At 43.4% G+C, this 22,098-nt stretch overlaps 2 protein-coding genes across 2 annotated transcripts in view; one reads left to right on the top strand and one right to left on the bottom strand.

Annotated features, from left to right (window-relative positions):
* LOC128305049 (venom dipeptidyl peptidase 4) overlaps window positions 1-22,098 on the bottom strand; it is a 75,555-nt gene that overhangs the window by 23,664 nt on the left and 29,793 nt on the right. Inside the window, exons 2-7 of the mRNA XM_053042333.1 lie at window positions 13,290-13,385; window positions 7,945-8,059; window positions 7,734-7,828; window positions 4,995-5,122; window positions 3,371-3,582; window positions 2,085-2,244 (exon numbers count right to left, since the gene is read on the bottom strand). Of these exons, the coding sequence (XP_052898293.1) occupies window positions 2,085-2,244; window positions 3,371-3,582; window positions 4,995-5,122; window positions 7,734-7,828; window positions 7,945-8,059; window positions 13,290-13,385 (806 nt within the window). The remainder of the gene's footprint in view (window positions 1-2,084; window positions 2,245-3,370; window positions 3,583-4,994; window positions 5,123-7,733; window positions 7,829-7,944; window positions 8,060-13,289; window positions 13,386-22,098) is intronic.
* On the top strand, window positions 12,323-13,264 carry LOC128305052 (testis-specific serine/threonine-protein kinase 3-like). Its single transcript, XM_053042336.1, has one exon. The coding sequence runs from the start codon at window positions 12,338-12,340 to the stop codon at window positions 13,262-13,264; it is 927 nt and encodes a 308-aa protein (XP_052898296.1). The 5' UTR covers window positions 12,323-12,337.

Genomic DNA, 22,098 nt, shown 5'->3' with positions numbered 1-22,098 from the left:
TTCAGCGCTTATGCTTTTTATGCTGCTTTCCGCGGCAAGTAACACAGCAAGTACCGCTTTAAGATGAGCTTCACCGATGAAAAGCTTTCGCATATAAATGAGCGAACGGAGTGAACGGCAGGCGACACGGTGGCCGGATTTTGTACCGGATGACGAACGGATGCGAGCATCAAAGGATGTAACGGGGAAGGCATCTGGCTGTCTGCGTACCGGAAGCAGTGAAACAGCGCAGTGCACAAGAAGCTGTGACCAAGGTCGGGTAATGTGCGTGGGTAATGGAATCATCAGTTTGGTTACCGTGTGGCAGTGACGCATACCACCTTGTCGCAATGAAAGCATTTTGGAAGTGCAAACAGCGGAAAGCAGACGAGACTACAAGAGAATGTTTTCTTTGCAGCGACACAACGTACGCTTCACGCCACCATTTTTCCAGCGTGTAAATGGGAAGGAAATTGAAAAACAAAAAAAAAAAAGATCTGAAACCACCGTGCAGAGATTCGCGCAAGCAGAAGAGTTTGGCGAAATTTTCACATTAAAGATCATGTCCTGACAATTTAAAGCGCCACAGAGCGCCCGATGAGAAAGTTTGCGAAAGAATTCTTCGAGTGCCCGGAAGGTAAAGCGCATAAAGAAGCAGATAATGGTGAAGGCAGCTGTCGCGTTGTTGCAACGTGTGTGGGGATGGTGGTGGTTTTTCCTTTTATTAGCCAGCAATCGATGTAACAAAAGCGAAATGGTTCAACGATGGCAATGAAGATAGTGGGGAAAATGTTTGGCGTAATTGAAATCGAACAGGGTTCCGGAAGAAGAGACCGATTCCTTATCAGCTCTACGGTTCAAACTCTTTCTGGGCATCTTTATGTTGTGAGCTTGCAATTGTATATGAACCGGGGAGCACAGTGAAGTAGGTAGAAGATGGAAGAAGCTCGTAATGGATATGTATTTCTCATCACTGCCAATTGTAAGGGATGTTGCTTGCAATGAATGGTGATCTTTGGCGTGATATGACATTACCTTCCATCAAACTGTTGGTGTTTTTGGTTTGATGATGAAAAGACCTCTCAGATTCACAATAGAAACCATTTTATTTTTCAGATTTTGAGTTTTTAAAGCAAAGTTTAATTTAATACATTGTGTGTCCGTGTTGCGCGTGACATTCGTCTGCGTCACAGAAAGCTGTTGTATAACAGTCACTTGTCACCAAATATATTAAATTCTTGTGTTTCGTTGTCGTTTGACGTTTAATGGGGATGGGCAGATAATTTGAAATTATGGAATTGTTTCAGGTTGCTTTATGTTTTATTTACATTTCCATTAAACCTAAAGTGGAATATCGTAGAAAAGTTTGTTTTTTAGTAAATTCATTTTTAACTGATGTAAAAAACATTCAATCTTTGCGTGGGGTAATAACAGTTAAAGTTGAAAATTGCAAACAAAATAACCATCAATCGTTTAGTCGATTGTATCAAAGGGTAGGTCGATAATCATGACACATGTAGCACGCACAAAAGAACATCTTGAACGAGTTGATAATGTGCGGAATGATTTAAGTAGCTCATCCGGCCAGAGCGAGTTAGTTCTGTTCTGCGCTGGGTTTGGGGTTTTTGGTTCGTATTTCTTTAGCGGCAGCAAAGGCAGCAACCAATGCGATTGATTCACTAGAACTTGTGCGCTAGAAGACGCATACGTGACTTTGATGCTAATGTTACTTCTAACTCCCGGGAAGATCATCGAACAAGTTTTACCGCTTACTCGCAATGGTGGCGCGAAAGGCACGGAGCATTGTAAATATTGACCGCTGGAAAGACTTCCTCGCCACGGTGTGTTTGGGTGCGTGTGTTGGAGAAAAGAACCATCCCATGGCTAACACTTTCCAACACATTACAAAAAACAACCCCAACCGCAATTAATAGGGAAGCTTTCCAACGTTTTATTCCGGACACCATCGGATGGCTTATCCTTTGTGGGTAATTTATATTCTCTTTCATCGTCTTGGCCCTGATTCCGCTCCGTTCGCGGTGCTTTAGCAGGAAGGATATAACAGCGACGAAAAAAAAACACAAACGTTGTTGCCGAGCACTTACCGTAGGGAACGAATCTGGGGGTAGAGATTGATGTCACCGTTCGCCGTGCCGTACCAGGCAAACTGTTGCTCCTGCACGAGCGTGTCGTTGAAGGTGGTGTACAGCATCAGGTGGCCATCGGTGGACAGCCAGATGGCTTTGTTGGTGTGCAGAATTTCCTCTGCGTCGATACGGGTCGGGAAAAGTGAGAAAGTGAGACGTTAGACCAAATGGTAAGTTAATTAAAAATCACATAATTGCATCGGAGAGTCAATGTAGTAAATGGCCAGCGAAAGGATAAAGGTGGCTCGCATACGATGCATTTAACCTTCCCGTTGAATTCCTTTGCGGTAGCAACGGGAATTTGTTCTATGGCAAGCAAATGTTGTTATTGTGCTGCTGTGTGTGATAAATAAATTTAGACTACAATAAAGGGAGTATTTTTAAAATTTCAACTCAATATGTAAAGTTATATTGTGTTTTGGATGATTTAAACGATGATATAAAAAAAAACAAAGTAATGATAATTAAACGGGAATCATGTCGATAACGATCAACGACAATTTACGATCTTTACATTTTCGTTTGATTTGGTGTACCAATAAGTTTCCAGCGTCTTATAAAAGGTGACGCATCCGGTACGTTTTCTACTGTCAGTGTAGGAAAATAGACATTCCTTAGGTGTGATTTTTAATCATTTATTATCTGCACAACTTCATCATTTTTGTCTCTAAATTTTTTCTCTTACGCATGAATGTTTGTCAGGTTCGTTTGAATGTACTCTACGTAGGAAGGAAGCTTGAATGATTATTTTACATGTCTGGAATATTTGATGGAATTAGATCAATAAAACACCAAAAACATTTAACGTTGAGCTTATGTTTAATTCAGCATAAATGAAATAAATGAAACGAAATGAAATTGAAATTTAAATTGATTTTGCTCAAACAAAAAAATGGTTGCATGGCTATTTCAGGACCGCATAATAACCGATAAAACTCAATGTTTTTATATAGATTCATAAAATTATATACTTTATTCACAATAAATTATACTTGAATAATCCTTAAATTTCATACAAATGTATGAAAGAGCGACAAAAAAAGAGACAAAATTAAGCGGCTGCACCTTCAAACCTCCGAACGCGAATCACGGTAAGCTGGGAAGGATATGGTAGGATCTTCAGGATGTTTAATATTACAAGGTGATACGGAATGGTCAAACCATCACCAAATTAACAAAAAAAAAAGACAACATGACACGTGAATGGCTACATCTCCATCAAGTTTAAAGATTGTTCAACTCACCCTCATATAGCCAATCGGGCACACCGTTGTAAACGATTCCGGGTATGGCGTTCCTCGTCAGCCGGTGGGCCTGCCCAGTTCGGGCCGATGGTCGATAGTAGATATCGTAGTTGAACACCAGCACGATGGCTTGTCCCTTGGGAGTGAATTCGGCGTGCAGCAGGAACGGCCATTCTTCACTATTCGCAGTGAGCGTCAGTGGTATCGTTTCACTGGAATGAAAAGCCATTTCAAGCGAAACGGTTTAGTTGCGTTCGTGTTGCATCCGGTTGAAAGTGCATCCGGTAATTGCATCATAATTGACCGAGCAGGCTATATACTTAAGGACACTTAAGGCTTTGATGTTTCTGGTGCGGCTGTCCAAGGTAGGTCAGGTTAGTTAGTGGTTTTTGTGTGTGTGAGTGCTGTGCGTGAGGGGTGCCGTAGGGAATTGACGGGGTGTGGGCTTTACAACGGACTGTCCATCAGCATTAGTGAGGTTGATTATGAAATGTGACACTTTTGAAGAACTCGTTCTATTATTTAGCTTTTTTTAGCGTGTTTGATCTAGTAGTTTATTACCGCACTATTTTAATTATTCAACCACTAGATGCTTCAGCTGCGTAGCTGTGCAATGGACTGCGGAAAATGAGTTTTCATCTGCTCCACTCCGTCACATGTGATGTTTACCGACTGAATCGAAACGGCAATAAACCACCCGTTGGGCCAAATAAACAGCTTCCACTCGTAACACATTATGCTGCACCGCAAAGAATCAACCTCGGGTCACAGCTGAACGGTGGCCCATCCGACATGCTGGGTTTCGGTTTACGATTCCGACAAACAAAGCATCGGACAGAAGAAAAACAACGAACCGTTTTTCGCCGTACCATCCCGGGGAAGCGCTGTGCCCGGGTACGGAAGCAACAAAAATCAATGAATTATTGTCCAATCAGTGAAGCAAACCGTTTCGCACCGGGCGCGCCAACCAGTGTCTGCGGATGTCACGTCACTTAAAGGCCACAAATTGATCCAACAGCGTGAAACAATTTTTATTTCTCCAGATAGCGATCCGGCGAAACGGCCGGGAACGGTACGGCACGACAAACTGGATCTGGACTGTTCGCACTATACTGTGGCAGCTGTCAGTTGGGGCTTCCGGTTTAATGGGCCATTAAAAGCACGTCATCACGAGTTTTCCGGTCCGGTTTTTCGGGGGATTGGGTCGGAACCTTTGGGAGGATTTTTTTTTGTCCATGTTAGCCATCCGGGCCAGCGTTAATTTTTCGCTCTCGGAATACTCGACGTCCATTAAAGCTCTTCCCATCATTGGTCCATCATAGACGAAAAGGGGCTTCGTGGATGGACGGAAGCTTTATAGGAACGGAATGATTTTCCGAACAAATCAAACATCCGGATGCATTGCACCCCGGCACCCGCTGAAATGAGTTACGCTTGAGGGTGATCCTGAGCGTTTGGGACGTCAAGGGTCTAGAAGGGTTAGTGTAATATTAGCGTAAGGGTTCGATTTTATAGCACGAGTCCTTTTATCCGTCCCTTCCGTTGCGTTTTTCATGTCCTGTGTTATGCCAGAACGTTTAGGGTGATTTTTTAATTAATGCCGAAAGTAGCAGTGCCCGCTCACCTGGTAGTTATGTCGTAAACGGTGTACTGTGCCAAAAACGAGTGCCGGAACAGCTTGTTGACGTTTTGCGCCAGCAGTAAGTACCGTTGATCGGCCGAGATGGAAAATTTCACTGGCGCAAGGGTTTTCTGTGTAGAAGAAAGCAAATGACAGGTTATTAGTGTTTGTCGGTGATCAAAGGCATACTGTGCAGGTCCGCATTGTTGAAGTAGTAGTGTACAGGGACAATTGATTTAATTACTTTTGCTGTAACTAATATATTTTTTTATCCGACCAATTTTATTGTAGATACAGTAAAAATAAATATATAAAAGCATAAATGGAGAGAGCAAATAATATTTATTTATCCTTGAAGTTCAATTAACACAAGAATACATAGCAAGATGAGAAATAGTATTGACATATTTTAAAACATTTCTCAACCTCTTTTTTAAAAAATATTAATTACATTTTAGCTCCTTACCATTCAAGCTTGTTTATGTAATAAGCCACAGCTTTAGTTTCTAGCTTACTAGAACAGCAAAGTTAAAAATGTATTTCAAAACAGTAGTGGACATCTTGTCCTTATTTAAATTACAAATTTACAAAGTTTGTAATACAAATACATCCCCCAATCTGGCTTTGTTCACTTAAACATGGTTTAAAAATGCTATTCTCGCCTTCCTATACTTCATCAGCTCCTTATGTTTCATCTCCAATCCCATTGCAAATCACCAAAAAATCCCGCTGGTAAAATTATTCTGATGCCAATATTTTTCAGCGAAAATAAGCTATTGCTGTAAGCGCAAAACTTCTTCCAGCACTTCATGATGCTTTGGGTGCCAAACCTTATCAGAGCGGCGTGGTACAACTTGCCGAACGAACAGCTGTTCGGTTTTGCAACATTCCATCCCCAACAACGTCGTGGACGTTGGGCGAATCTTGAGTGCTGGTGAGACATCTACTAGAATTATAACAAAAAGCAACTCTTCGGAGTGCTTTTATCTTGCATGGTGTATTTTTTATTTATTTCCATTCGGGTACGATATAAACAATACATTTTCGTCATGCTGGCGGTTGTTGGCAGCAGCGTGTGTTTCGAGTATGCTGGGCAAAGTTTCGGCCGGGCTGCCCATTGCCGTGGGTTTACCTTTCCGTGGGCACACTACAAGAAGGAAAGTAATTGAGAAAGTTTTTGGGGTAAATGTACTTGGGATGTACATCATCGAGGCGTGGGCCTGATGTTGGTAGTTGCCAGAGAAGAAGAGAAAAAAAAGCCTACTACGATGATAGTGATTTCCTGGGGCGCTGGGAGTTTGTGCAGTAGCCGCCCCCATTTTTACGGCTAGTTGACAGTTCCCTTTTGGGTTCTGGGGGAAGTTCGCACATAAAGCACAAACTTTCAGCACGAGCCTACTTGATAGTGCCCGCAGATCGGGCACGCAAAACCGCGCCCACAGTCCCCGGAGGGCCGCCGCTCATGCAACAACACCGTTGGTGGTGGAAACCCAACTTTTAACGCAGTGTTAAAATATTTCGCGTCTGATCTTTATTACGCGTCAAGTTAGCATTCAGTCCATACGCTTGAGTTTGGTGGAGTTTGGTATTTTTTTCTGGGGATTCACTTGCGTCAGTTGGTTTGTATCCACCCAGCAGGCGAACGGGTTGAACGGGTTGCACTTTGCAAAATTGGATTGAGATTTCAACCCTGGGACTTTCTGTTGGCAGCTGTACAGGGCACACTGTTTATTCACCCATCAGCACAAACAAGTGTTTCTGGGGCGGAAAAAGGGGAGTGTCGATGAATAATTGGGGAACGACAAAGAAACGGGGTTGGACGCACTATGGGGTGGGATGGCAAGAAATGATCATCACTGTGATAAGAAGCTTTCGTACTCCGCCGAGACAACGAAAATAACATCGCGAACAAACGCTCAACGGTTCGGTCTGTTTGCTCTAATCCATTACATCCTACTCTACAACGTTTCGTTTTTCGGGGTTGAATATTTTCCCAGCCATTCTACTTTAAGCTGCTGTTTGCCCAAATTTGTCCCTTTAAAGTGATGTAATTAAATTAAGCCTTCCCTCGCCGTTGCGTCGCCACCGACCCTGCAGGCCGATACCGAGGCTGACGGTGTTTTGCGGTACGAAAGCAGAAGGATTTGTGGCTTGTTTAGCAGGTACAGCCGGTTTCATGGGCCTGTTTGTGAGCCGTGAGAGTGGCACGATTAATTACAATTCGCCCCCAGTGTCCTCGAAATGGTGTCACTGGAAGCTGGTGGCTTATACTTTTGGTGTGCGGTACTAGTCGATTCCAGCCGGGAAAACCAGAAAAACTGTCGTGATGGAGGCCTAGCTTTGAAGCGTTTAAGAAAAGAATGACAGTTTTGCCCATCTAGCAGCTGCAAATCAGATTTTAGATGATGAGATTAGGAGCTTGATGTAGCTCGTGCGCCTCGTTGGCTGTTTCCGTTGATGATACTGAATCTGACCATCGAAATGAGCGAACCAAAGTCTCTTGGTAGATTGTGTGTGTGGTTTTGATTGAAATCTCATCTCAGGAAGATTAATGGATGTTGTTAACAACATGAAATTGAATTTACGAATTCTTTAAATGGTTGCTTCAAACAGGGAACCGCATCATGTGCAGGGTTGTCTCTATAGATAAACTTACATGGTTTTGCATAAAGCTTATTGAAAATCCTGACAAATACCTTGCAGTTAATCAGTACCCACCGACTAAACACCACGCCGACTTACCATTGTCGTGTTAGACATCAGTACCCGTTCCGACAGATTATTCATGTTGAGCAAACTTATTTCTCCCCAGTGGTTTTGGTAGAGGAATTCATCGGCTATCATCGGGTTTCGCATGAACGGCAAATGAACGCAGCAGCACATCCGGAAGGAAGAAACCGTTAAGCAGATTATGAAGCGATCGGAGACATCGTACCACCCTTGAACAACTTACGTCCAATCCAGCTGCCGTTGAGTTTCTTCGGTGCGTACTCGCCATCGATGATGTCCTGCAATCGTATCCGCTGGCCCTTCACACGGGGACCTTCGTCCGGGGGAGTCAGCAGGACCTGGGCGAGCGAATGGAATGGAACAGGGTATAACGAGTTAGTGAGATGGCTGATATTGAGCTTCCGTAGGGCATGAGGTTTAGACTTCGGTAAAGTGTGGTTTAGATGAGTCCACATACACGCAACCTCCGGCCAAATTGACATCCAAGCGTCAATTGATGTTTGACCCGAAGTTGAAGAAGATGTCCATGGAGTGGTGGGGGGTGCGTTGAAAGCCAAGGGGTTAAGTAGCTTAGGTAAGGAAAACTATTTGAACTATTCGGAGCACTGGCAGTGAGGTACGGAAGCGTTGTGGCATTAAATGAGTTGTTTGATCGGAGATTCCTTGACCGAGAGCTAATCCGAAAGGTGGTTAGGAGTCGCATATTTTGATCCTTTTGCTGAGAATAAAGGGATGAATAAAGTTATAGGGAAATAACTTGAAAAGGGTAAAAGGAAAACAGAAGAATTTTTACCAAAAGTTCATTTCCGTAGGTCAAGAAGCTTTGTTTGGAAAAGGATCTTTGAATTATATGTTTGAATATAATTTAGTTTATGATGTTCAAGGGAGATGGAAATGATAGACCAATCTTGCTGAATCGCTCCAAGAGTACCATCGGCCTGTATTTGGAAACACAGAACCGTGCCAAACTTTGCTTTGTTCATGCTACAATTGTGTAGAAACTCGTCACGTGTAGGCTCTATCGCTGTCATTAGGATTTTTGATTGAATGTTGTCACAAGCAGAAACAACGTTGCAATAGGTTTTAAGCGAACGACGAATGATGTTTCTAATTCTGCACTGGGCTGAGCATCGTTCAATTGGATCGCATTTGAATACCGCAGCATTGAACGAATACACCAAATACGCAACCGAATGCACAAACAGGCTTTCGACAGAGCAACACCGACAGAGCAAGCACACTTTGAATTTGAAAAGGCTTTCACGTAAAACTATTATTGCAACACTGTACAATCATTGTGTTGTGATGGTACGTTTGAGTGGCAATCATCACAAAACTTGGCCCAGTTTGCTGTTAACAGTACGATGCATTCGATACGTTTTTAATATATTTTCATTTGCATACCTTAGAAGTAATTAAAACATTTTAATTGCGTACCTTGGTGCAGAAATGCTGCGACCGGCAGCACTCCACAGCTGTGTGCGGTGATTTCCACTCGGTAGAAAGTGTTTAATTGAAAAAGGATTCGAAAACTGGGTCGGTGCAGTCGTCAGGTAGTACGAGGGACAGTTTTCTAACAAAAGCCCACACCAGATTTGCCCCGGACATATCGTGGTTCGTGGCCGAAGAGTGCTAGCAAAGAAATGCAAATGATGGTGATGCAAGTGATGGTCGAGCGGCCGTAGCCAAAGCTGCTAACATTCGGTACGGGTAATTCCGTCACGGACAGATGTGCAATTGTAGAGTGCAGAGATTTTCTGTTTTGCAAGCATGTTTTTCCCGTTTTGCGAGGCTTAACTTCAAGGACTGTCTTTTCTACTTGCTCTGCTCTGCTTGCAGGTGTAATAGATGGTTTTATTGAAGTATGTGATGGTATGTGACCTGCGCTTCTTGACGCGACATGTTTTAAACATTGTGCTTTTTATTAATATTTATTTAAACATTACTAACACATAGTAACCGAACACTGTATAGCTTAACAGTACAAAATATTATTCATTAAATTTCTTGATTAAATGTTCATTGAAACAGTAAATAATGTGAAAACCCTATGCTTCACACAGTTCGGCATGTCGCATACGAGTGTTTCAGTGGTGCATATCAAGTGACTGCACTGGAATGCAACAAAAACGCCACTCGCTATGCGCAAGGAAACATCAGTGCCAGTGTTCGTGTTGCGGCACCAAAGTGCATGCTCGAAGCCAGAAAGCAATTAAATATAATTTTCTAACTGCAAGCCGGCATCGAAACGTGCCCGGATGACCGATCGTCGAAGCATGCCCCTGGTGATGTTTGTGTGGGATGTCGATTCGCTACCATGGCGACTGAGCGAGAAAACATTCCATTGCTTTACCATGCGTTTTTCCCACCGGTTGGAGCGCACTGCCGCCATTAAAACCGAAGCCGTAGAAGTGGTAATTAGACTTTTGGGGAAAATGTTTTATGTTTTAATAAATTGTAACGGGGCTTACGTGTTGATATGTTGACTGGTACACCCGTGAAACGAGCGAGCGTGAACGGGTTTAGTGCAATTTGCCACACAGGTTGGAGAAACTAAAAACAACCACTACTGAAGGAGGCTCGAGGAGAATGATGTCAGACACTTTGTTTTGCTCTTTTGGTACCCGACTTAAGATGATTGACGTTAGGAAAGGGAATCGGTACCCGACTGCCGGACAAGCGAAAAAGATTGCGATGCTACTCCCTTATTTTTCGTAGCGCAACGATAACAGTTGCAGACAAGTCAAGCAGAACCGATGGAGCGCACTTCGTGGAAGGACCTCGGAGGTTTCGGTCCGTGCTTCATAGAAGCGGCTAGATACTTGATAAACGGTGTGCGAACAATGTACTCAATTATTTACGGAAGCCTTTTGGTTGGAGCTGTAGATTTGTTGTTGTTTTTTTTTGCTACGGGACTGCTCGGAAAGGTCGAATTGAAGTGGAAGCGGATCGGTTTCCTGATCGGACAACGTGATACGAAAGAGTTATGCACGATGGCACCAGATGGTTGGTTTTGTGGAGGCACCCGGGATACCGAATTGCTTGAGAATTCGTTGGAATGGACTTAAAATTGTGTAGGAATTTGAAAAACGTACAAATTTCACTTCTGATCCGAACCGATGGACAGGAGATAAAACAAAATGTTTGGAGGTGTATACAAAATGGGAAGGGGTAACACAACATCTTAAAAACAGAAGCGGTTTGTTGGAAGAAAAGAATAAAACTTTCTGGGAAATAATTCACACGGTTCATGTAAAGGATGTTAATTTTCCCTGAGACAAGAGAATTTTGAACTTCAAAATCTGTAAAAGAAACACCAAAAAGGGTTTGAAAATGCGTTGTCTTCACAAACAAATTCACAACACTTCTTTAATGTTATGCTTTGAATGTTAACATGAATATCCATCATTGGCTTGATGGATAGTTTGCCACAAATTGGCTTTAAGCCAACGGCCAATTCTCTAGACGTTATTTTCCGTGTGTTTCACAATGCCAAAGGATTAAGGTTACGATCGTCAACTCTTTCCACCCTCCTTCTGTTGGTTGTATTTTCCGCAAAACTTTACCTTTTTTTGAGTGGATAAGGTCAACAGTAATCTGCCAACTTGGTAAAAACCACTCGAGCACGCCGTGCAGTGACCGTAGCCGGCAAAGTATCCTCAACCACGATGCGACATTCCAAACTTTAGCGTGGGTGGACCAAACGGGATGTGCAACCGAGGGTGTAAGGAAATTAACCACATCGTGTCAAGTACCCGAATGGAAGGAATTGGGAAATAAGCTCGTTTTCGACAGGAGGGCTTCCGCACATCTCGGCTGCCCGTAGTGCGACACTTCGGGGAAAAATGGCAAAGCGAAGCGGTTTCGAGGGTTATTTTTTTGGTACAAATTAAATTATTCGGTATATTGAATTTGGCGACGGATCCAATCGTCACGGGAATAGAAATAGCACGAATTCTAGGGTGTAGCTATCGGATTCAAGGTCGCATCGGAGAATTGCATTAGTGTGTAGACGCACGCGTGTGTCTAACGGTGCGAGCTCGAAGTCTGGGATGAATGGTAACGAAGGTGTGACGAGCCACATAAATTGGATTCCATGTGATGCATTTGGGTTTGGCCAAATCGAAGGAAAAAGGCTATCGAATGACAATGGCTGCTCGTGTGGAAAGGATTTGGTATGTTTGATAATTTAAAACAGTGAGAAATAAGGAATGTTTTGTACAAGCGAGTGGAATTTTACACTGTTGACGTGAATTCTTTTCCTCCAAGCTATGGTTTCATGTGGAGAGATTATTTCTACCACAGATGATTTAAAGTTGATTATTGAGGATGCCAATTCATAACAACTTTGGGAAATGAGTTTTTCATAAATATCAAACAAATAGTGGCAGATAAGGATGGGTTAAGGATGAAGGATAAAAGTGTTATCCAGAGGATGATGTTGTAATTACCTACTTTGATAGGTAACCACCACTACTCGCCAATAAATTCAGCTTTAAATAGAAGCAGGCCATGAAGGGTAGTTCAACGAGAACAGCTGTACCAGCCACATCACCAGCGTACTCAAGCAAGAAGAACGCTGGTGTCTAATTTGGAGCATTCAAAATTTCATCGGAATGCAGCAAAATTCTAAATCCAATCCGCCCACAAGTGGTGGACCAAACAGTAGCCGTGAGGCTACCGGACCGGTCGCTTGCTGGAGCCGGACCAGAGTGAAGAACATTCTCAACTCGAAGGGCTACATCATCGGACAGTGCATCGGTTCCGGATCGTACTCGAAGGTCTATCAAGCATTTTACCGACCGGCACGGTTGGAAACCGGTCCGGGACACTCAATAGCCTGCAAGCTGATCGATCGACGCCGCACCTCGAAGGATTACGAGCGATTGCTGCCACGGGAAACGGTGGCAATGCTGACCCTCAGCCATCCGCACATCGTGTCGGTGATGTCGATCCAAGAGTACGGACCGTTCGTGTGCGTGTTCATGGACTACTGCCGGCACGGTGACCTGCTGCAGTACGTGCAGGAGCGCAAACGAATCTCGGAGCGTCGTTCACGGTTGTTCTTCCGCCAGCTGGTAGCTGCCGTGCAGTACATGCACGAGCAAGGCTTCTGCCATCGGGATATCAAGTGTGAGAATGTGCTGCTGGCTAGCCCGTCCTATTTGAAACTGACCGATTTTAGCTTCGCGAAGAAATGTAGCGAACCGAAGGGTGCGCCCAGCGAGCTGAGTTCAACCTACTGCGGTTCGATAGCGTACACCGCGCCCGAAGTCCTCAAGGGGATTCCGTACGATCCGAAGGCGCACGACATGTGGTCGCTTGGGTGCGTACTGTTTATCATGGTGTCCGGTACGATGCCCTTCGACGAGAGCAACATAGCCGTCACGATTAAGCATCAGGAGCAAAAGCAGTACGGTTACCCATCCGAAATGAAGCTAAATCCCACGATCATCGATCTGATTGACAGGCTTATCGAGCCGGATGTGAGTGTGCGTGCTACCATCGGGCAGGTGGCCAAAGAACCGTGGGTCGTCGGTTAGTGTGCAGGGTGTCACGGATACTCACCACGGATGTCACGATCAGCGCCAGCACAACGATGATAACGAGCAGGGCAATCAGGATCCCTCGCCAGTTCCGCTGGTTCGGATTGGCCGAGACGAGCTGCAAGAGACAGAGAGAAGAAAAGAGCGAAGACGCAAAACATCCAATTAGAATGGGGCATTTGATTCATATCGGCGGTTTGCCGAGTGGGAATTCCCTTTATGGATCTCGGAGACGTTTGGTGGGTGCAGCGAATGCCGTGGTGAAAGTGGATTAATTAAAAGTTATGACCAGGAAGTTCGGAATGGATTATCCCGAATCCCCAAAAAGACAATAAAGCTTAAATTGGAATCTTTGTGAAGGTCAAAACAGTTTTTCGTTTCGTAGCACAATAAATGAGGCTGGTTTTTTGTATTGAATATTTTTTTGTAGCACTGCATTGAAGGTTTCTTTGCAAGAAATTAAGAAATACTTAATAAAAAAGGGAAAAAAATTATTGCACAACCAAGATTGTTTAGCGGTAGTTTAGTAATGCTCATAAGTTTTATATAATTTTATGAATTTTCTCTGTTTTGTATGGTTTTTCCTTTTTGAACATTCTTTTCATTCATCTACCCATGTTTTACAAGGTCTTGGAAACTTCTTTCCTGGAAATGGCCAAACTTTTAATCCGCTTTAACGAAGGTCATCGCTCGTGATTCCGAATATTTCGCCCGAAGTGTTATCGATTTTAAACATCAGTGTATATCTTATATCACTTGTACATTTGGTTTCTGGGAGACGAGATTTATTTTTTTGAAACATTTCGATATTGGATTATTATACTTTAGTGATGTAACATAAAACTCATCTAGGAACGAATTGTGTTAGGGAATCCGGGTGTAAAGTAGAATTTGTACCATGAATTTGATTGCGTTAATCATTTCGATCGAGACTCGTAGTGTGTTGGAGAGTTAGTGGAGGTCATCCTGACTGTTTTTAAGGTGACATTTTACGATACACAATAACTACTTGTTATCAGTTGCAACACTGTAAGATAACAAAGTATACAAAACACCCCGCAGGAAAACAAGCGGTTAAGTGATGTTTTCCTGCAAAAGATACATATTTCGATGAAGAAAGCATTATGTGTCACGTTTTGGAACGAATCGATCGATTAATATCGCTCCCATACCTTATTCATAAAACACACTGTGAGTGGGTAAACATTTATCACACAAACGTATTCGTTGCAAATGTTATACCATCGCATCCATCATGTTCCCCTTTTTCTTACGCGCGGATGCCACCGGAACACTTAAGCAGTTAGCATTTTTCGGATCAATCGAGCTCGTACGGCAAATGGTCATAAATAATCGCAAAACGTGATCCATCAGATGGATAAATAAACCTCACCCGTGTACCGTGTGCGAGAAGATGCGCACAACTCTTCCTGCGAACCATTGTATGTTTGCGCTGTTTGGGCTGTGGCACGCGACGGGGAGTGAGTGTTTGAAAAATGGTAATAAAATAAAGGGATGTGTGTGTTTGTGGTTTTAGTTGCTTTTTTCCCCGAAGTTTAATTCCCCGAGACTGTGATCACGATTTGCGCCGAGTGGTACTCAACGAGCAAACGTTTGTGGGCGCTGCACGTTGCTTGATTGATGGTGTTTACTGGCCGAATTGGATGCGTTTTGTGTGTCCACTGATGTGAAGATGAATTGCGAGATGGTGAATTTGACTCGGCAGAGTAAACGTTACACAAACACCGACGTCTAGAACAGAAAATTACCATTATTCTTGCATTCATTGATGCATTAAACGGCGCTAGAGAGAGAGAGAGAGAAAAAGATGCATCAAACGGCGATGAAATGAAATAGATCCGTTTATTAGCAGCATGAAGACGCTTCACTGGTTGGGGCTTTCCATTTTTTTTCAATTGTATAATTCAACGTGGATATCTCCCCTGTAGGGTCGATCTCGGAACAATTGTGCCTTCGTGCCAGTACTGTTTTGCTACATTTCGTTCATCTCTTCCCTCATGCATTGCAAGCAAGTCTATAGTTCGGACTTTTTCTGCTCTTTTCTGTTAACTTACAAAGGCATTTCACTCTGAGTGAAGCTCCCGGAAGCGATAGAAGACGAGAAAAACAAACACTCTCGATGAGTGGAACTGCAATGGATAGGTCAGGAACGGAATAGAATCATTGCCCAGTGATGATGATGATGATGATGATGAGCACAAAGACTGCTGACTTAGACTGCTGCACCGTTCTTGCTTGGACAGCTTCGACTCGGACTCCGCGCACTTCCGGCAAAAGGATGTACCATGAAGCGAGATTATTGAAATTAAAATCCTTCCGGGCTTAGTGTGCCGTCGTTGCCACTTTCTGCATTCCCCCCCAGCACACCGCGTCCAGTGCCTACCGCGTCTACAAAATGGGGTGCGAAATATGAATGCGCCCGTGCACGATTGACGGCAAGATCGAACCGTGGTAGAATAAATGATGAAACTTAATCCACCTCGAGCAAACAAAGCCCACCATCCCGACCGGTGGGGATTGATTTGACGGGAATAATAATGCACCGACCTGACGATCGGGCTGGAAGTGATTGAATAAAGCCCAATCCGGTAGGGGGCGAATGAATAATTCATGCCAATGCTGTGGCAGTGTGAAGAGAAAGAAGGGAGAAAAGGCGCTCCATTTTTAAACTCGGACTAGTACCGAAGCGCATATGTAGAGAACAGCATATCATTTCAATGCTATTCATTGCAATATGACAGTGAAGCTTTTCTGGGATTTTATGAAGGTATCATATAAAAATGACTTTTATAGCCCTGATAACTTTAAAATTAATTTAAAAAAGATCCATCTTATTTGTCTTAACCTTGGTTACATTTGTTTTTGATAAGCAATAGAAAGTGACATTATTGAAAGATAAGCCCCTCGCTTTTAGCAGTAAGCCACGTGATTAGTACTTTAAGATGTTCTGATAGTACTCGTTTCTTTTTTTTATTCTCTTTGTCGCTTTTTCGATTACACCTCCCCAACGAAAAAAAGGTGTCACGAACGGTCGCGGTGAAAGTTTTGAGCCTGGACAAGGGTTTGCGTTTATTTTATTTAGGAGACTGACTTCTTCTAGGGTCTTTAAACGCAGCTCCCGTACAACTTTTGAGCTTGACAGTTTAACCCCGTGCAAAAGTTGACTATTCGACGGCAGGAAGGCCACCGCAGCCGTGTACTTTTGCTGCTAGCCTTGCATAATGAAGGACACTCGTTTTAATTTTCCTTCTACTCACCCCGACACCTGCTGCTGCTGCTGCGGCCGGTACACTTTTAGTTCACTCGTGATCACCTTTTTGCCGTTTACGGAATGGATAAAGCGAAAGGGAATTTTTTCACCCAAGTGGGGAGATTTTCTTTCAATTTTGAATGAGCTTCGTTTTATTTTACTCGGCAAAAATATTCTGGAGTCCATCTTCCGGGGAATGTAAAAATGTGGGAATGTCTAGGGGATCAGTTCGGTGTGAGGCACGAAGAAATGGATTTCAGGTGTGGAAATATTTCAAATAGAAAATCGCTACATGCACATAAATAATACAGCTTTTGTCGTAGCTGCTATAAGCTAGACAGCTAATTTGAGAAAATTAATGAAGCTATTCGAACAATGCACCGGGTGGATGGACATCGTGCTGGGTAACAATTTATTGCCGCCCAAATTACAAATCTTCTTCTCCCAAGCAAACAAATTATGAACCGTATGTCGATGGCACAGTGTTCCGTGCAACTAGCGCACTCCTCTGAAAGGCACAGATTAATTTTTATGATCCTTGAATTAGTCTTCATCATCACAGGACCAACCGCGGCGCAAAGTTGGGTCGTGTCTTCCGCCACATTCTCGGCGTGTCGTTGCGATAACTTTTGCTATAGCCGGCAAAGCCTCGTAGTGTGCCGTCCGGTCGAACAAGTCCTTCGATCGGCACCAACACCCCAAATGGAAAGCAAACCACACATCGAAGCAGGCCGTACGGCTTCACCCGAGTCGAATTTCCTGGCACGGCAAATGTTCCAATGTGTTTGAAATAAATTTGATCATTGGATTAAATAAATTTATTCCAGTACGTGATCTCTAGTTTATCGGCAGACACGGGACTGCATCGTAAGAGCGCTTTGGCCGTGCTGGTTGTGTATTACGGGCGCAAAAAGGCACATCCTGCAGGTTTTGCTAGGCATGGCAGAAGAATCGAGAAATCGAATAAAAAATTCACAGTTCATTGCATTTGCTCACGGGAATCGGTTCTTTCGGGACGAAACCGGTGCCGTTGGGTGTTGGATGGGGGACAGGATATTTCGCCCAGTCGATTGGGGAAAATGCTAGGACAATTTATGTGACGTCTGCTTTCAAATGTGTGGTTAGTGTTGTTTGCTACCACTGCACTGGGACTTTTAAAAATGGATTGAGAAATGTGTTTATTTCACTGACTAAAAGACTTTTAATTTTGGGAACACGAACTGCGACGTTATAAAATTAAGCTTTAAGACGACTAGATGCGATATTTCCGAACCCTAAAGCGAGCAATGGTTTTCGTATTTTTGTACTCCAATTTAAAGCACGGGAATTGAATGTAACAGCGAAAAGTCAACGCTGTTTGCTTTGTGGTCGTACTGCTAAGAAAACCGTGCCAGGCAGCAATCAGCAAATGCGGAATTCGACTCCCAAGCAATACGCTAAGCATTTTCCATTCGACCGAATGGAGCTGTGAGGGACGAAGGTTTGTTTACCTGGTTGGAGAACGATGTGCTTTTTTCGCTTTGTGTGGCAAAGGGAACCAAATATCCTTCGAAATTGCATCATCGTCATCATCGTCCAGAGGGTGGAGAGAACCATTCTGGGTGTTGTATGCTTTCAGATGTATAAATTTTGTTCATCGGCAAAACGGAAATCTAATTTAACCGTTTGGTTCAATCTTCGGTGAGTGACTGCAAATGAGCGGAAATCGTTGGTTATTGGATGAAAGCTTTGCAGGGTGTCGTCTACTGTGTGTCAGAAATAGCTGCACGATGTTTTAATGCCAGTAGATGGCGTAAGATTTCATTCACTAAAGTGATATTAATATAATATTTGGGATTATTTTGAAATTTATAGACTTCCAACATGAACTCGGTGAAAATGTACCGTTTTACTTAACAATCGATCTTTTACCACACTTCACAGATATAAGCTACCCTCCGACAACCTGAATATTTGATGCAAAAATATCTGATTATATCGATTCGCACCATTCGTAATGGGAAAAGTGGCTGGTTGGTTTTTCGCTGGAACGGCACCTCCAATCACGGACCCGGGACGTAAATTCCCTTTACACTTTGGCAGAGCCTTTCGGCAAGTTATCAGAGTCGAAAGATAAAACAGATCGACTTGCGCTTCGACCTTCTCAACCGTAGCGACCCCAATTGCACGACCGCCTCGCTCTCCTGGCACCGTCCCGGCTCCTGGTCCGCTCCCACCGGACGGAAGTGGTTTTCGCCCAAATCGATATGATAACCGGCAGCAGTTCTTCCGCCCCCACACGGCCGTATTTGCGTGCGAGTGTGAACCGTACGACACTGGCATAATCGAAATTCGATTGCCCAACATTCGGCGTGAAGGCATCGGCATGACATCGAAAGCAGGCTGCCCTTGGAGCACCCAATTCCAAGGAACAGGCGTCGTGGAGAAAGCGAATGGCAATGCAGAGGCAAACAAGCAAGACAGGATAACTGTTTATGGTGCCCGAAACTTCAATTACATTGATGGGATTAAAATAATTCCGCACGTAACCGTTGGTGGGAAGCGGTGCTAAGGGACCAGAAGACGGGTCATCAGTGTTGTCCCTGCCGATTACACACACCGTGTGTGTCGCTTGCCTTTCCGTCACCATGTCGCTGGGATGGCATTTAGCTGCAAGGTTTATGGAACATGTACACAACCGTTTTGTGCCATGTCCGACATTCAGTAGGGGTGTCACGTTGGGTGTCCGAAATTGGGTCAACCCGATAAGGAAGGGTTGCACCGGATTGATTGATGCCGTTGCTCCGGCGACGGTCGATAGTGTTTCGATAAACCTGCATTAAGATGTTACGATAAGTTTATTGAAGGAAAGGAGATTTACGCTTGTTGAACATGTTTTCGCCTGCTTCGATGGATGGATTAAGCAAAGACACCGATTCGGAAAACACTTTCGGACTGAAAGTTGGAATTACAATTAATTGATTCGATGATTGAGCGCTGGTGCTTAACGGCGATTCTCTAGTGTACTGTTTGCAGCTGTTTGATGTATTGAAAAGAATGCGGAACTTAATTAAATTTCCATCACCAGTCGAAAGGTGGATTGGATGGAAGATAATTGAAATTGGATTATGATTTCCACAGATCAACATGACCATTTAAATGGCAGAGAGTGGAACATGGAAAACTTCACTGTTTTCAATTAATTCCTAGGCTGACTTTAGTGTGTGCGCCTAAAGGTATGCAATATATTTTCTTGTATTGAAAATGGCATTGGAAAATTGGTAGCATAAACGTAAATAACAATCAGTTACCTTTTAATACTAGCTTACAGCTTGTTGCATTATCATTTTGATATTAGTTATTGTATATATTGTGTGTTGGGTTAATTGTGTTATAATTAAACGTATAATTTCCGTCAATAGCATGATCGCAGTGTTAATTGGAGACAAAACCTATCGGGTACAGGAGTGCAACAATTTCCGCACTTTACGCCCATAAAAAAGAAGCTAAATATTGACAACTCCATCACCATGCCTCGAAAAAGGTTCTTGTGTGGTTAATGAATAAAGGATTTCCTGCAGGATTTGAGAGGCAGTATATTTCTAAAATTACGGGAAAGCTTAATTTAAATAACATAAACATAAATGGTTTGGGAGAACTTTGTTTAGGTTCCGGTCACCTGGTAAGGGGCAATCCAGAAGGGTATTACGGTCAAGGTATTTGTGTAAGTCTTATTGAACATAGCATTTTAAAACACTTAATTATTTTCAGTTATCTCTACGCAGTCAATAGAAAAAGTTTAATGTGTGACACTTTAAACAAATGCATTGTGATAAGCTGCAATAACAAATTAAACTAAGTAAACATAAATATTATCATATTCCACGCTACTCATATAAACGAAAACATCCTACTCAAAGTTCCGAGAGCTAACCAGATCAATTAACATCGTGTCAATAAGTAGTTCTGGGAATTGTGAGCGACGTCGAAACACCCGTGCCGCGTGTAGAAAATCAAGGTTACGTTCTAGGAAATCAGCATGCTGTGTGCCACACTCGAAGCGACATGTGCGAGAGAGTAAATACAACATCGTGATACATCGTTCGTGAATTATTTCAATATTTAAATTGTATTTCTCCTTAGCGCACGAGGGGATTGGTGCAGCAACAAAAAAAAAAACCCATCAAATAAACGTCAGAAAAGATTGTGTTCGCCGGCTTTAAAATCCTCTTCAAACATTTGTTCGCGGCTAGTGTGAGTGGTTGTAAAATATTGGTTCGGTTACGTCGTCCATCATTATTGCTGCGTGGGATAATGGCTCACTTCTTATGGTATCTTTCACCACCGTCGGAGAGAGCGTTATTGTTCCAGCTGAAGAAGTGTTGGCTTTTGTTACATGACAAATTAGCTCTAGACATTCGAGCAGAGAAAGCAAAGAAGCAATCATGGTGGTCGTACCATTCTTCATTAGCTCGGAAAGGGAAGGATGTCTAGATATCATCATCATCTATCCCCGTGTGAAAGGACATCGCTCGTAGGAGGGTATGTAAATATTGTGTGCGAAAATATCTGTATCCCTCCGATTCCGCTTTCGCTCCCTTTCGCAACGACCATCACACGGTGGGTGTTCTTGTTTGGGCTAATGTTTATTGTGAGGATAGATGAGGCAAGGTTGTTTGTCCTGTCGATCCTCTTCAACGTCTAGGGCCACTTATCGCGCTTCCTTCAGATTGAAGCATCCCGGAAACCACGTACCGTGCACGGAACATGCCCGACGTGCCGATCGCTGAGCGCTTATTGGCCCGAGCAGTTCTTCATCGGCACCAAATCGGTGCTCGCAAATGACGCACTGATCGGGATGACAAATTTGCTCGTGCTACATTCTAGATTCGTTGTACCGTCCGGGGTGTGTGTGGACACAGGGCCATGAGCAGGAAAAGCGCGCGAGTGGTTGGAAAACAGCTCCATCAAATAAACCGAAACCACGCACCAACGTGCTCCAATGTCGGTGCAAAAGTGATACGGCCGGTCTGGAGTCGGAGTGATTGCTAGAAACATGGCTTACGTTACGTTGGTGTATAAGAAAAATAGAGTGCAAGAAAGGAAAACGAACCTCGGAGCATACGTTATGCATAACAAGGTTTGATGCGGACATGGCGTGTGGGTCGTCCCACACGCACACGCATAATCGGGATTAGCGTGGGATAAACCGGTATGATATGTATTTGCGAAAGGGATGCATCCGCTGACAGTCTGGTATCTGGTACCTGGCCAGTGCTGCGCAATAAAACTCAGGCTTTGATCTGGTGAAGCGCACATCGCGCGCTTCACGTGCCTCAATTAAATATTTACGTGGAAGGAGAGGAATGGTCGGTGAATGGTTAAGGTTTTATCTTCCAGCGAACCCCACAAGGCCAATACTTTGTCTGAAATGTTGCACCCAATGGTGTATGAAGGCGATAAAATAAGTTTGTAATTTTTTTTGAATTTAGTAAATTTAAACATAGTGGGGAGTAAGCAATTTGTTTAAATTTGTACGGAGTTCATTACTTATAAAAATCATTTAGTTTAGTGGGTGTTG

This window comes from Anopheles moucheti, chromosome 3, assembly GCF_943734755.1.
Source record: "Anopheles moucheti chromosome 3, idAnoMoucSN_F20_07, whole genome shotgun sequence".
Taxonomy (NCBI): domain Eukaryota; kingdom Metazoa; phylum Arthropoda; class Insecta; order Diptera; family Culicidae; genus Anopheles; species Anopheles moucheti.
The sequence above is the reverse complement of the archived record's forward strand: the minus strand, read 5'-3'. Positions and strand labels throughout refer to the sequence as shown.

Coding starts and splice junctions, on each gene's coding strand:
- LOC128305052 (XM_053042336.1), top strand. CDS start 12,338: ATGCAGCAAAATTCTAAATCCAATCCGCCCACAAGTGGTGGACCAAAC.